Raw genomic sequence first — 17091 nt, forward strand, 5'->3', positions numbered from 1 at the left:
TTTTAACTGCTCCATTATTAGTGGCTGTGCCTTCATCTGCCAAGGCACTAAGCTCCATAATTTTGTTTCTGAACCACTCAGACTGTCTTTTCTCCTTTAAACCACTCCTTAAAATTTTGACCAAGCTTTTTGGTCATCTGCCCTAATATTTCATGCAGTTGGTGTAAAACCTTGCTTCGTAAAGATCCTATGAAGAAGCTTGGGATGTTTTATATGTTAAAGCTGCTGTACAAATACAAGTTCTTCCGTTAAGTTCTGAAAAGAAAATGTGGATGGCCACTAACTGGAAGGCTGAGAAATTCTGGAAAGAAATATTACTTGGAGGGGAAATAAAAATAAAAATAAAATTTAACTAACTGTCACCTTGACATGTTAATAATTCACATGGTAGCAATTCAGAACCAAGGAAAGGGAAATCACCTGTGTAACCTAGTGACCAGAGCTTGGAATCACAGACTCAAACAAACTGTTTTTTGACAGGAGAATTGTGTATATCTCATGATGGGGAAACATGACAAAGGGTTAGGTGCTGCAAATAGAAAATCCTATTACAGCACCATCTACATGTGTCACAGGCAATAACATAAGACAGATTTTAGGACAATTAATATCACAAAGACCATAAGGGAAATTTACAGGTGACAGGGCATACTGATTTTATTATATAGGTGTAAGCAATGAACATGCAAACCCACCTCCCATTTCTGTTCTTCTAAAAATGCAGAGACAAGCATCTGCATGACTATCAGGACTTTTATAACCATCCAGGCCTGAGCCAAATCCAATTCAATAAACAAACACTTTCAACAATGTAGGTTTGACTTCATGGAAATAGGTTATAAAAAGTTGAACAGAACTGGGATGATCTACCCTGATAACTATTTACCCAATTTCTTTTAAGAACACATACAGTCAACTTTGTCAGTCTCTCTTCAACCTTCCCTGAAATCTTAGACAATATTCAAATAAAGTCAAGTTAGGATCCGATGGAAGGCTCTAAAACACTAACTGCAAGAGGCAAGGACTTCTACATTCAACAGATTTGAGGTTTGGAGTTGAGGTTCAAAATTTCTGCTGTTTGTATAATTCTTGCACCTCAAAGTCCAAGAATTAGTAGCACGAGAAAATATCTCCTCACTTGTCCGAGAGGAACACACTTGTGACTGCTGCCACGATCACTGAAAAGAGTCCAAAAGGAGCTGTTTTTAAATATGTAGAGACAAGTATAGTTTACGGAGGAAATATAAATAATTTCCAAGTATCGAACAAGGTTGCAAGGAAAATTACAAATGCTACTTGCCAATAATTCAATTCACATCAATGTATTTGCATTCTGTCAAAGCATATGTTTACCTCATCGTAGCTGTATCTGTACTCCCCCTTCTTTGATTTAAGGTCCCACAATACCAGAGTTCCAGATTCGAAACCAATCAAAAGCTGCAGAGATAAAAAAAGACAAGATGGGCAAACCATATAACTAAAGGCCATCTCCAGTTCCTCATTGAGCAAGGTCATCACCACACAGATTAGCATCAATCCCTGAATCCAGTCACGAGTGTTATGTTTGTCCCTAGTCCCCCAGGCTATGGGAGGTTTTACGCACCTGAGGCTACCACGAGATTACTATGCTGCTACACCAAATTATCCAAGTACAGAAGAGGACAGACTGTACCAGTGAACTGCCAATGTTCACTGTGCAGGCTTACATTTGAAGAATGACCTCTTGGGTGAAGCACCGGGACTGCCAGCACCTACAGAATGAAGCACCAGTTGGCATCTTCTAAAAGGACGAAAAAATGGATATAACATTGAAAGCAGCTCTGTCACTCTGCCGTCACATCCTCCCTATCCAATCCCTAACCTCCACCCATGAAGGTTTGTTTCTTGCTTTTTGCTTCATCATATATCGTTAATACCAAAGGAAGTGAATGGGTAAAGCATCCCAGTTTGCAAACAAAATCTTAACTCCCATTTCATTTCAACTAAAACCAAATGAGTTAAACAAATATTGACACTAATGTTGTGGTGCTATACTTGCAAAAACTGCTCTGCTCAGCATGTCATGCCCTAAAGGGAAATTTGGGATTAGATGCACAGTCAATCTGTAAATGAGGGAAATTGAAATTACATCCCATGAAGGTTACAAAACAAAACAAAACTGTATGGCTTGAATGGATAAGCATATGTAGGATGTGGTTAATAGCAGAGCTGGATACCAGTGAAAATAATTTGTGATTAGACGAGAAATGTTTATACGGTCAATAACTGATGACAGATCTAGCTGGTGTAAACATCATATGCCCAAGTGGAAATGTGAATCTAAATTAATCAGCATACAATTGTTTTTAGTGCATAATTAAAGGCTTGACTAAGGAGGTGCCTGGGTCTAGCTATTAATCTGAAGATTAATTCAGCTCAAAATTTAGCAGTGGAAACTTTGGGGGCTGTGTCACAATCTGATTAAATGATACAACATGGACAGGAACAGCAATGAGGGGAGAGGCAACAATTAATAACTTGGGGGAAAAAAGGGCAATTTTTAATTTGGGGACAATTAACTAGTAATTCTGTCATAGGATGCCTCAGTTAAAGAAGAATGAGCCATCATATCAATGTGCAGGATTATTATACCATAGAAAACAAATTCAAACGACACAAAGGAGGTCAAAAATAGATTATTTACTTTTAAGTAACTGTATGGAGCCCACAAGGAGGCAGAAGTGAGATTAATGAGACTGCAGTAAAGAGATCTCCAGAAACAGCTCAAGGGAAAGATGTTAAGGTATAAATGTGAATAGCTAAATAAGCCAGACATACGAATAAAGCAGATTCCAGTAGAACAGCAAATAGTACGAGTTATAGCTGTTCTTGTTCTGTGAAAGATCAAAGCCCTAAAACATTAACTTCGTTTCTCCTTCCACAGATGCTGCCAGACCCACTGAGTATTTCCAGCATTACCTGTTTTTACCTCACCTTGTCACAACAGGTTCACTCACTCATGAAAATTTATCTACCTTCTCATGACAATTAATCTTTAAACACTAATAGCACACACCCAAAAAAACTTCAAAGCCCAAGTCATCAGTAAGCACTCCCTTTTAAAGTAAAAATCTCATTCCAACAAAAGGTTGCTCGGCAAGTCCCCTAATCAGAGAAATTGGAATACTAAGAAAAACGGGCGAGTGGGGCAAGATTTAAGAAAATATGAGTACTTTCTCCCCCCAATATTGAGAATGATAAGTTTTTTTTCAGTAAGGGTGTCAAGGATTACAATGGGCATATAGAGTTGAGGTACAGATCAGTCATAATCTGACTGAATATTAGAGCAGGTTTGAGGAATTGAATGATCAACTCCTGTACCCATGTCCTTGTGAATATTTGATAACTAACAGAAATATGACATCCAATTGTAATTGATGTAATTCAAACATCACAGAGGACTGTAAGGTCAGTGTGGCGGAGCTAATGGTCAAGTTAAAAAGAATGAATGAGAGTTAGGTCCTAGGCATCCTTGAGTGTTGAGGAAAATTTTTAGGGTGTTAGCTTTCATTATGAAAAAGATGCCGAGTTAATGCAGATTGGATGCAGGCTCACACCACTTAGTGCCGGAAAGTGCCCTGATCTTGAATGGACAAAATCCCCTTTCCCTCTAACAGCTATCATGGGTCTCAAGTGAAATTAGTTACAGCTATGGATTCCCAGCATAAAGCTTCCCAGTGCAAGTGAGTATTCATGAGCCTGGACAATGTAGAAAATAGCAACCATTATTATTACATATGCCCTTATCAGCAAGAGCACACAAATGGTTTGAAAAATCAGGAACCAGGTGGAAAGAAAGGAAAAATGGTGGCTCAACAAAATACCATCTGGGTGTTCCAGCACCAGGTCAGGTTCTACTGTCCGATACTCGGGTTGGTGGGAGGGAGACAACAACTCCCTCCAAGATGTTTCATGGTACAATTTAACATTTAATGGAGCCTCAGATGCAACCCTGCTTTCATATGAGCCAGAATCTGCTCCATCCTGGAGCACCAGCTCAGTTTTGCTCCAGAAAAAACAAACATGTATTTATTTTGTGCCTTTCATAACCTCTAAGTCCCAAAACATTTTACAGACAATTACACACTTTTGAAGTGTAGTCACTGTTGTGGTGTAAGAAACAAGGGATCCAACATGCACGCAGCAAGCTCCCACAGACAGCAATATGATAAATGATCACTTTTTTGTGAAGGAGAGTCATACGTACTCGAAACGTTAACTCTCTTTCTCTCTCCACAGATTCTGTGAAACTTAGAGTTTTTCCAGCATTTTCTGGTTTTATTTCAGATTTCCAGCATCTGCAATTTTTACTTTTTTGATGTTAGCGGATACATAAAATATTGGTCAGGATACTAGGGAGAACTCCTTTTCTTTTCTTTAAACAATACGTCCACCGGAGAGGGCAGACAGGGCCTCAGATTTAACATCTCATCCAAAGACTGGAGGGGTTGGCCAGTGAACGTGCACAATGACAGGAAGTCGTTAGAAGGAAAAAACACAAGGTAAGTATGTTTTTTCATCTTGCGCATCATGTCCTTCACACAACTAATTTAGGTGGCACCTCAGGATTGGAAGGGCTTTGCATGACCTAAGCACTCCAGTTATTAACGTCGACTTCCTTAAAAAAGCACCTATCACTCCCACGGCCAACTAAATTCAAACAGCCATGTTTGCTTCAGGAATGTGGATTACTTCATGTAGCCACTTTATAATACAACTGGCAGTAACTCAAAAATACTTTCAAATAACCACCTGTCAAGCTGTTTGGTGACAAACATACCACAATGAGGGGAACAAATATTCATGAAACTGATGAAGGAATTCAGTAGGATCAACATAGCATATTAACTCCCTACATCATTCTCTGATGGAACTTTCTTAACTCCAACTTATGATGGGGAGGATCAAAGGAAGAAACCCATTTCATGATCTACATGCAAATTGATACAACTTTAGGCAGGAAGCCAGGCTGCATGTTAAATATATGATTAGTACATCAAATTAGAAAGCTAATTGATGAGTAAGTGCCCAAAGTGAATAATAGCGCTCTACAAGAACAGATAAAGATTATAGGTTGGGAGTTTTTTTTTTAAAGAAAGCGTATTATTGGAGCATGAATAGTTTCACCAATGGCAACATTTGTGGCAAAGTCCATTGCAATTTTTAAGAGAAATTGAACACTGGATGTTAAACATGATAATGTTTAATGGGGAGGTCATGGGGCTGTGGGATTAGTATTGGGACTGTTTCAGCAAAGAGCCATCACAAACATGGACTAAATGGACTCCCTGAATGCTGTGAACAACTATAGTTGGATGTGGGGTGAGCTCCATTTTATTATGTCAGGGAATGGGGTTGGCCTCCATTATACTGTGAGGGTGGGTGATTTAATCAGCTCATGCAACATGACAACAAGATACCCAGCATGGCTGGACTTGAGTGAATTTAAGGCACCAATTTTAGTAGACCATCAAATGCCATACATTCTTAGTATATCAGTGATGATTTGATTTTATAGCAAGGTATATATAAACTGTAAGTCAGAAGTCAGCAATTTAGCTCCTTTGGCTTCAACAGTTGATTTGTATGGACAGGGTGCCACAGATTTTGCTGATTTCAGCTCAGCCAGCATTAGATGAGCTAGCACTGGCCTCAATGCACTTGGGTTAGTGAGAGGGCAGAAAAGGAAATGTGTCAACTCGCCTTGCTGTTAGTTACAAAAATCTCAAAATTGACCTCGGGGAAATATTTATGAGCTTGGATTAAGTTGGGTGTGTTTATGATATACAGTTTTAAAATTTCACTGCATAAAAAATTAAGTGCTTTCCTTAGCCATTACAGCTACATATATACAATGTAAACATAAATGAAAAGCACAGCTGTTCAGTAGTCTTTCATGGGTAGTCTTTCCCTCCGTTTGGATTATTTTCTGAAATGAAAAGACTTAATTGTTTTAGCTCAAACTTAAAAGCACAATGTTCTTAAGCTTGTAATCAAATCATTTGGAAATTATACACAAAGGAAATGCTCTTTATAGAAGTTTGTCCTGAAACAAAAGGATTGTTTTGGAATTCAATTATGAAAATATGAGCACCAGTTTAAGTGGTTTGAATCATCTTGCTTTTCTCTGACAGGCAGCCTCTCGAGTTCAAAAACAAAAAACCTCAACATTTGATTTTATAGCAAGGTATATATATCCTGTTAGTCAGAAGTCAGCAATTTAGCTCCTTTGGCTTCAACAGTTGATTTGTATGGACAGGGTGCCACAGATTTTGCTGATTTCAGCTCAGCCAGCATTAGATGAGCTAGCACTGGCCTCAGTGCACTTGGGTTAGTGAGAGGGCAGAAAAGGAAATGTGTCAACTCGCCATGCTGTTAGACACAAAAATCTCAAAATTGACCTCGGGGAAATATTTATTAGCTTGGATTAAGCTGGGTGTGTTTATGATTTACAGTTTTAAAATTTCACTGCATAAAAAATTAAGTGCTTTCCTTAGCCATTACAGCTACATAGTATAACTCTACCCAAACGGACATTTGAAATCCATCTATCAGCTTTCTGAAGGAAACAAATGGATACATAGGCCTTCATATTAACCGGAGGACAAATAGGTTAGAGGAGTCCTGTAGGGGCAAGGTCGGAACATTGAGTGCCTGTTGATTTTAACAGCAGAGCCATATTTAAGTTTCATCGAGTCCTGCCCAAAACCTGGCCCAATTGACTGTCTATACAATCAGACCAAGAGTAGAAATTTAGTAGCAGGACACTTATAGGAACAGTCCCTATCAGTGATTGGAAGACGGATGGGGAGGGAGTCCCAGGGACTCCTTGAGGGGGCAGGGGGAAAATACTCCTGCTCTGCTTGGCTGAAAAGGAATACAAAAGCAGATTTTTAATATTTACCGAAGCCGGTCATCACCTCCTCCCATCTTAAATGTGTTGCCGGGCAGCCAAAAGTGCAAGACTCTAACGTTCAGCTAATTCTGTCACATCAGCGATGATATCATCATGCCTCAACATTTGAATGCTAACTAGGCTCCTGCAGCTAACTGGTCAATGGCATGATTTGGGGTAGTAAAAATTCATATGGCCAGGAAGGCAGAGAGTTGAAGCCAGGAGATAGAACTTTGAATTTTAACTCCACTCCTACGCCATTTCTGCTGGGTGGAGAGCGATAAAATCATGGCCACAGAGTCTGAGGCTGAAGATAACTGTGTATTCAGTTATGATGGCAAAATCCTGATACACTTTGGGAAACTTCACACACCGCATATGCTCTGGCCTCAATACTCAAAGTCTTGTGTGCACACTAATGATTTCCAGTCACTCTCACCTATTATGCAATTTATTCCAATCACGTTAAATTTATTCTATCCCACCTAACAAGTTCATTCTGACATTTGACACTCAGCCCTGACTTCTAACTTATCCAGTGGGAAGTGAGTTAAAATGCATTGAAGAATTGGACAGTTCCATACTAGGTGTGAATCCAGGAAGGTTGACAGCACAGTTCTTGATAATTTACATTTTCTGCCTCCTGCAATCAACTCTTTCTACAAATGTAAAGCAATCTTAAAATGCTGAACATCTCTGTAGGAACATACAGATTCCACATGGTTTTCAACTTGTTAATTGAACTGCCCAGGTTTCAACTTAACCTCTGCATGAACTCTAAACATTTCTAGAATAGAGCGCAATTACAATTTTAGCCTTAAAAAGACCATCATCATGTGTACTCTGACTCACTGTAAGCACGATTTCATAAAGTTCATCAATTAGATTACAAAGTTTGAACAAACACACATTATTGACTCATGGAAGTTTACAGCACAGAAGGTGACCATTCTGTCCATCTTGTCTGCACCAGTCAACAAAGATCTGACAACATTAATCCCACTTCTAGCACTTGGCCCCATAGCCCTGGAGGCTATGGCAATGCAAGTGAATATCTAAATACTTCTTAAATGTTATGAGAGTTTCTTACTCAACTACCCTTTCAGGCAGTGAGTTCCAGACTTCCACCACCGTCTGGGTGAAAATATTTCTTCTCAACTCCCCTCTTTGCCTTCTACTTACTGTAAATCTATGCCCCCTGATTATTGACCCCTCTACTAATGGAAAAACGGCCTTCCCATCTACCCTATTTATGCCCCTCATAATCTTATACACCTCTAACAGGTCCCATCCAAACTTTTGCTGCTCCAAGGAAAACAACCACAGCCTATCCAATCTTATATCATTGCTCAGACCCTCCAGCCCAGGCAGCATCCTGGTAAATCTCCTCTGTACCCTCTCCGGTACAATCATATCCTTCCTATAATGTGGTGACCAGAAATGCATGCGCTACTCCAGTTGTGGCCTAACTTTTTATACAGTTCCAGCATAACCTCCCTGCTTTTGTATTCTGTGCCTCAGCTAATAAAGGCAAGTATCCCATATGCCTTCTTAACCACCTTAATGACCTGCCCTGCTATCTTCAGGGATTTGTGGATATGCACACAAAGGACCCTCTGATCTTCAGTAATTTCCAGGGTCCTACCATTCATAGTGCTTTGCCTTGTTAGCCCCCAACATCCACCCCTCCCCCAAAGTGCATTACCTCACACTTTTCCAGGTTGAATTCCATTTGACACTGCTCTGCTCGTCTGACCAGTCCACTGATATCCTCCTGCAGTTTACAGCTATCCTCCTCACTATTTACCACCCTACCAATTTTTGTGTCATCCACAAACTTATTGATTATTTAAGTTCAAATCATTTACGTACACCAAAAACAGCAAAGGCCCCAGCACTGAGCCCTGTGGAAACACACTGGAAACAGACTTCCTGTCACAGAAATATCCCTCCACCGTCACCCTCTGCTTCCTGCCTCTCAGACAATTTTGGACCCAACATGTCACTTTGCCTTGGATCCCATGGGCTCTTACTTTCTTGACCAGTCTGTCATGAGGGACCTTGTCAAAAGTCTTGCTAAAGTCCATGTAGACCACATCAAATGCATTACCTTCATCAAAACTCCTGGCTATCTCTTCAAAAAAAATACAATCAAATTTGTCAAACATATACCTTCCCTTAAATTCATGCTGACTATCCCTGATTAATCCGTGTCTCTGCAAGTGCAGATATATTCTGTCCCTCAGAATTCTTTCTAGTAACTTCCCCATCACCGAGGTTAGACTGACTTGCCTGTAATTTCCTGGTCTATCCTTTCCTCCCTTTTTTAATAATGGGACAATGTTAGCAGTCCTCCAATCCTCTGGCACTTCACCTGTGGCCAGACAGGATTTGAAAATTACTGTCAAGACCCCTGATATCTCTTCCTTTGTCTCCCTCAATAGCCCAGGGCACACCTTATCCAGGCCTCCGGATTTATCGACTTTTAAGGTCGCTAAACCCACTAGTACCTCCTCTATGTTAATTTCCTCTAATATTTTTCAGTCCTCCACCCTGATGTCTGTACCTGTGTTGTCCTTTTCCATTGTGAAGACGGCGCAAAGTATTCATTGAGGGCTGTACCCATGTCTTCCGGGTCCACAAACACGTTACTTCTATGGTCCCTAATCGGCCCTACTCTTTCCCAAGTTATTCTCTTGCTCCTTATATATTTTAAAAAAACCCTTTAGGTTTTCCTTTATTCCACCCACCAAGCTTTTCATGCACTTTCTTAGCTTTCCTAATTTCCTTTTCAAGATCCCCCGCACTTTTTATACTCCTCTAATGGCTCAGCCGTATTGAGCCTTCGGCATAAGCTTCTCTTTTTTTCTTAATCCTAACCTTTATGTCTCTTGACATCCAGGGTTCTCTGGACTTGGTCCCCCCTTCGTCATTAAAGGAATATATTTGCCCTGTGCTCTTGCTATTTCCTCCTTGAATGCCTCCCACTGCTCTGACACAGTTCTATCTGCAAGTAGCTGTTCCCAGTCCACTTGGGCCAAATCATTTCCCATCTTAGTAAAATTAGCCTTTCCCAGTTTAGAACTTTTATTCCAAGCCCAACTTTATTCCTTTTCCATAACTATCCTAAATCTGAGTTATAGTCACTATCTCCAAAATGCTCCCCTACTGATATGCCATCCACGTGCCTGAGCCCAGGCTCATTTCTGAATATTAGGTCCACAGCTGCCGTGTTGGGCTTTCTATGTACTGGCTAAAAAAGTTATGCTGGATGCGACTTAAGAATTTTGCTCCCTCCCTATCTTGCACACTAAAACTATCCTAGTTAATATTTGGATAGTCAAAATCACCTATTACCACCTTATTATCCTTACATTTCTCTGAAATTTGATTACGTATTTGATCCTCTATTTCTAACTGACTGTTTGGAGGTCTATAGTACATACCCAACAGCGTGTTTGCCGCTTTTGCGCTTTCTACTTCTACCCATATGGCCTCATTTGAATATTCTTCCAAGATATCAACACTCCTCACTGCTATAATTGATTTCTTGATCGATATTGCGACCGCCCCTCATCTTCTATACCCCTCTCTCTCGTCTGAACACCTTCTAACCAGGAATGTTGAGCTGCCCATCCTGCCCTTTTAGCTATGATATCATAATCCCACATCCTATCTGTGCCCTCAGCTCGTCTGTCTTATTCCTCAGGCTCCTTGCGTTAAGATATATTCCATTTAGCCTTGCTAAATTCACTTCTTTCTTATCTAGCCTACGTTTCCTCTGCCATCCAGGCTCACTTACTAGCGTTTCAGCTTCTAATTCCATCTCAGCTTCTCTCCCCTCTGAACTACTTTTCAGGATCCCACCCACCTGCCAATTTAGTTTAAATCCGCCCCAACACATTAGCAAACCTCCCTGCAAGGATGTTGGTCCCGATCCAGTTCAGATTTATCTCGTCCAACTTGTACAAGTCCCACCTCCCCCAGAAATGGTCCCAATGCCCCAGGAATCTGAAACCCTCCCTTCTGCACCATCTCTCCAGCCACCCATTCATCTGCTCTATCCTTCTGCTCCTATACTCATTATTGCCTAGCACTAGGAGTAATCCAGAGATTACTACCTTTGAAGTCCTGCTTTTTAATTTCCTATCTAACTCCCTAAAGTCTGCTTGCAGGGCCTCATTTCTCTTTCTTCATGTGTCATTGGTCCCAACACGGGCCATGACCTCTGGCTGTCACCTGCCCCCTTCAGAATGCCGTGCAGCCATTCTGTGACATCCTTGACCCTGGCACCCAGGAGGCAACGTGGATCCTGGAGTCACATCTAGGCAGAAGCACCTGCCTACTCCCCTCACTAACAAATCCCCTACCACTATTGTCCTTCCATACTTATTCCTCCCCCCCTTGAGCAGCTGAACCAGCCACAGTGCCATGGCCTTGGCTCTGGCTGGCGTCCACAGAGGAACCATCACTCTCACCGTTTTCCAAGGCCGGAAAATGGTTTGCGAAGGAGATACACTCGGGGGATTCCCTGACTACTTGCCTGGTCCCCTTCTTCTGTCTGGCAGCCACCCATTCCTTCTCTGCTTGCACTTCCTTAAGTTGCAGGGTGACCACGTCCTGAAACGTGCTATCCACGGATCTCTCAGCATCATGAATGCACCATATTACCCCCAGTTGCTGCTCAAGCTCCAAAACCCGGAGCTTAAGTTGCTGCAGTCAGAAGCACCCCCTACACATATGATCATCCAGACCGCCAGGAGCGTCTAGGATTTCCCACATAGCGCAGGATGTGCAAATCACGGGACCGAGCTCCCCAGGCATATCTTAACTAAATAAAATATGGACCCTTGCTTTTATTTTACCCTTACTCCTATTTGAGTACAAACCAGACACTAGATCCTCTAGATAGACTAGATCCTCTAGGTGCTGCTAACTACCTGTCCCAAGGTCCTCCTCTCGCGCACTCCTCAGTGCTGCTGACTGCCTGTCCCAGAGTGCTCCTCGCGCACTCTCCTCTAGGTGAGGTTTGTGGTTCAACAACCTCATGCAAAACGGAATTGGTTCCACGTAAAATCATATTTCCTCCACCTTACAGAACTGTAATTTCAAACACAGAAATTTCAAATTGCTTCAAATACAAAGACCACCATTATTTTCTTCCAACTCAGCAAACTCAGTTTAACCTAGGACCGAGTGCGTGCAGCTGTTGGATAAGTCTAAATTTTTATTTTGTACAAACCTAATTTAGTTTATAGTTTGTAGTTGGCATTAAACTGAAATCTACAGTTTAAATTCTGTAGTTACCAGCCTAAAGCAGGGTTTGTTCAAGGGTTCCAGTGAAAGAGCAGCTTAATTAAGAACCAGCTGAAACTCGATCCTCATTAAGAGACTCAGATGGGCCTTTTGTATTAGGAACATATATAAGTAGCCAACTTAGTGTGATTTAGCAGCTCGAGGAACTTTGGATCCGAGTGGAGGAGCTGGAGTCTGAGCTGCAGACATTGCGCCACATCAGAGAGGGGGACAGTTACCTGGACACTCTGGTCCAGGAGGCGGTCACAGCCCTCAGATTAGGACATTCAAATTTGATCTGTGATCAGGGACAGGAGGATGTGGCTGCAGGTGAGGCAGGTATGGGGATGCAGGGGGTAGTGTACGAGGAGCCTTGGCCCCGGCAGTTGTCCAACAGTTATGAGGTTCTTGCAAGCTGTGTGGACGCGAGTGGAGGCTGCAGGGAAGATGAGCGAACTGACCAAGGCACAGGGAGTCATTCAAGTGGGGGGAGGAAATAGGAACGTAATATGGGACAGTATAATTAAGGGGATAGATACTGTTCTCTGCTGTTGTGAGTATGAGTCCCGAAAGCTGTGTTATCTGCCCAATGCCAGGATTAAGGTCATCTCCTCAGGGCTGGAGAGGAACTTAGAGTGGGAGGGGAGGCATCCAGTTGTAATCGTCTATGTTGATACCAACGACACTGTTAAGACTAGAAAGGAGGTTCTGCTGAAGGAACTTGAACAGAAGAGCTAAAGTAAAAACCTGAACCTCTAAGTAATAAACTCGGGATTACAAACTGGCATAGGGTAAATTAAATCAAGGAATTAAATGCGTGGCTCAAAGACTGGTGTGGGAGGAATGGGGTTTCAGTTCATGTGGCACTGGCACCAGTACTGGGGTAGAAGGGAGCTGTTCTGGTGCTTCACTTGAACCGTACTGGAACCAGTGTCCTGGTGAATCGAATAACTAGGGCTGTTGAGAGGGCTTTACGCTAAATAGAGAGGTGAAGGGTTCTGAAGAGGGGATGCATAGGCTTACAAGGCAAAAGGATACGGCAGCATTGCAGGGCAGCTATTTAGGTAATGATACCCAGAGTGTGACAGGAAGGGACAGAGAGTGTACAAACATAAAAAAATAGCAGCAAATGGGGTCAAAGGGGGAAAAAATGGTAAAAACGCAAAATTAATGGCTCTTTACTTAAATGCACATAGTATTTGGAACAAAATAGATCAATTAACAGCACACACAGAAGTTAATGGCTATGATCTTATAGCTATTATGCAGGCATGGTTACAAGGAGATCAACGTTGGGAATTAAATATTCAGGGGTATGTGACTTATCAAAAGGACAGGCAGGAAGGAAAGGGTGGTGCGACAGCTTTGTTAGAATGAGATGGGATAAGTGCAATAGCAAGAAGTGATCTTGGATCAGAAGACATAGAATCCATATGGGTGGAGGTAAGAAATAACAAGGGGAAGATGACAGTGGTGGGAGTAGTCTATAGGCCCCTAACAGTAGCTATACTGTAGGAGAATAGATCAGGAGATAATGTGGGCATGTAAAAAAGTCAGTACATTAATCATGGGTGGCTTTAATCTTCATGTAGATTGGGAAAATCAAATTGGCAGAGAGAGCGTATTCGGGACAGTTTCCTAGAACAATATGTTGTGGGTCCAACCAGGGATCAGGCTATTTTGGATCTGGTAATGTGCAATGTAGCAGGTTTAATGAATGATCTCAGAATGAAAGATCCCCTAGGAAACAGTGACCATAACATGGTAGAACTTAGCATTCAGTTTGAGAGTGAGAAACTTGGGTCGAAACAATTGTGCTAAACTTAAATAAGGGTAGTTACAAAGGGAATGAGGGCACAGTTGGCTGGAGTAGACTGGGAAAGTAATTTAGCAGAAAAGACGGTTGATGAACAATGGCAGATTAAGAAAATAGTTCATGACTCTCAACAAATATATCCCAGTGAGGAAGAAGGATTGAAGGGAGGAGATAAACCAACCATGGTTAACCAAGGAAGGTAAGGATAGTATCAAATTGAAAGAAAAAACATACAATGTGGCAAACATTAGTAGTAAACCAAAGGATTAGGAAAGTTTTAAAAACCAACAAAAGATGACCTAGAAAGTAATAAAGAGAGAGAAAATAAACTTTGAGAGTAAACTAGCAAGTAATATAAAAACAGACAATTAAAGCTTCTTTAAATATATAAAAAGGAAGAGAGATGCCAAAGCGAACATTGGCCCCTTAGGGAATGAGTCTGGGGAATAATAATGGGGAACCAGGAAATGGCAGAGGAGTTGATAAATGCTTTACATCAGTCTTCACAGTAATAGACATTAATACTAAATAATCACGGGGCAAAAGCGGGGGAGGAAATAAATACAGTAACTGTCACTAGAGAAAAAGTACTAGGGAAACTAATGGGATGAAAGGCTGATAAATCCCCTGGACCAGATGGATTGCATCCTAGGATATTAAAGGATGTAGCTAAACAAATAGTGGATGCACTGGTAGTAATCTTCCAAGAATCCTTAGATTCTGGAAAAGTCCCAGAGGATTGGAAAACAGCAAATGTAACACCCTTATTCAAAAAGTGAGGGAGACAAAAACAGCTAACTATTGGCCAGTTAGCATAACATCTGTTATTGGGAAAATGCTGGAGTCTATTATAAAGGATGCAATAGCAGAGCATTTAGAAATGCATAATCTAATCAAGCAAAGTCAGTATGGCTTCGTGAAGGGAAATTCTGAGGAGGTAACAAGCAGGATAGATAAAGGGGAACGAGTAGATGTAATACACTTGGATTTCCAAAAGACTTTTGATAAGGTACTGCACATAAGACTACTTAATAAATTAAGTGCCCATGCTGTTGGGGGTAGTATATTAGCATGAATTGAGGATTAGCTAACTAATAGAAGACAGAGTTGGGATAAGGGGGGCATATTCAGGATGGCAACCTGTAATTAGTGGAGTGCCACAGGGATCAGTGCTGGGGCCACAATTGTTTACAATATATATATTAATGACTTGGATGAGGGAAATGAATGTCCAAACTCCAAGTTTGCGGATGACACAAAAATAGGTGAGAAGGCAGGTGGTGAGGATGACACAAGGAGCCTACAGAGGGATATAGACAGGTTAAGTGAGTGGGCAAAAACTTGGCAGATGGAATATAATGTGGGAAAATGTGAGATTAAGCACTTTGTCAGGAAGGATAGAGAAGCTGAATATTATTTAAATGGAGAAAGACTGCAGAAAGCTGCAGCACAGGGATTTGGGGGTCCTCGTACATGAATCACAAAAAGCTAGCATACAAGTTCAGCAGGTAACAGGTAAGGCAAATGGAATGCTGGCCCTTATTTCAAAGGGAATGGAGTGTAAAAATAGGGAAGTCTTGCTAAAACTATACAAGGCACTAGTTAGATCACACCTAGAATGCCATGAACAGTTTTGGTCCCCTTTTTTAAGGAAAGATACACTGGCATTAGAGGCAGTCCAGAGAAGGTTCACTGGGCTGAACCCATGTATAGAGGGATTTTCTTATGAGTAGAGGTTGAGTAGGTTGGGCCTGTACTCATATGAGTTAAGAAGAATGAGAGGTGACCTCATTGAAACATAAAAGGTTTTTAGCATCTACCCTGTCAAACCCCCTAAGAGGTTGTTTCCCCTTGTGGCAGAGTCTAGGACCAGAGGGCATAACCCCAGAGTAAGAGGTCACTCATTTAAGACGGAGATGAGGAGGAATTTCTTCTCTTAGAGGGTAGTGAATCTGTGGAATTTTTTTACTGCAGAGGGCTGTAGAGGCTGGTTTGTTAAGTATATTCAAGGATAGAGATAGACAGATTTTTAATCAGTAAGGGAATCAAAGGTTACAGAGAAAAGCCAGGAAAGCGGAATTGAGGATTATCAGATCAGCCATGATCTCAATGAATGGTGGAGCAGGCTCAATGCACCAAATGGCCTACTTTTGCTCCTACATCTTATGGTCTTATAACTTGGTTGTAAACTAAGGTAAAAAGAATAAAGATGTTTTAAAATATATTTCTCAGTAACAACTAAACTTATCTATTTGGCCTGAAATGGCCCAATCTCTTACTCACAGATTTGAATCTGCCAGTTGAAGGGTGAGCATGTACAGTGTACAAAGTGTACACTTTTCTCAGTACAAGTGAAAAAGCAGGTCTGTGGTGGGACAGGACACTGAATTTGTTTTGCGTTTCTTCAAATGTCTTAAAAGAAGCCACAGAGGGAATTCTCAAGTAAAGATTATCAACTGTGTAAACTTGCAGACTGCAAATGAGACACACAAACACGCATATACAAAGTATTTTTAAACAGGTACTTGGAATTTGAAAATAATCAACAGAATATTGTAATTAATAGAATACTTTATTATAATCAGGTTTTGCTTCCCTTCTCGTCAAACAAGAGCCCACTGGTAAACATTTCATAAAGGCGAGGCTAATTACAACCAGCTGTGCTTCACTTATATTTTCAGTTCAAAAACATTATAATTCGTGTAGCTGTGTGGGTAAGGGAAAACAAATGAAGGAAATATTACATTTTATTTGAACACACTGCTGGCAAACTTCAGAACCTTCTCTCTCTCAGTACTACCAGGCCCTGACCCCTCTTCTCCAATACTATAGAACTCCTCTACACCTTTCATCCCCTGTGTTGCCAAAGACCAGAAAGCTCCTGCCAGTCTATTCCAAGTAAAAATCTCAATAAACATAAATGAAGCTTTCGTGGGTTCCGCGTCACATTTTTCTAAATCTAATCTTGAGTCACACATTGTTTTTGTCTCTACGAAGATAAGGAAAGGGAATCATTGACATCCTAGAGAAACCTCCCTAGCAATAG

At 41.1% G+C, this 17091-nt stretch overlaps 1 protein-coding gene across 3 annotated transcripts in view; it reads right to left on the reverse strand.

Moving 5' to 3' along the window:
* The window catches only part of stxbp5a (syntaxin binding protein 5a (tomosyn)), a 196983-nt gene that overhangs the window by 110456 nt on the left and 69436 nt on the right, over positions 1-17091 (reverse strand). For all 3 annotated transcript variants that reach the window (XM_041211848.1, XM_041211840.1, XM_041211832.1), the window contains exon 7: positions 1354-1437. In XM_041211848.1, coding sequence (XP_041067782.1) covers positions 1354-1437 — 84 coding nt within the window. The remainder of the gene's footprint in view (positions 1-1353; positions 1438-17091) is intronic.

Source organism: Carcharodon carcharias, chromosome 2, assembly GCF_017639515.1.
Source record: "Carcharodon carcharias isolate sCarCar2 chromosome 2, sCarCar2.pri, whole genome shotgun sequence".
Taxonomy (NCBI): Eukaryota; Metazoa; Chordata; class Chondrichthyes; order Lamniformes; family Lamnidae; genus Carcharodon; species Carcharodon carcharias.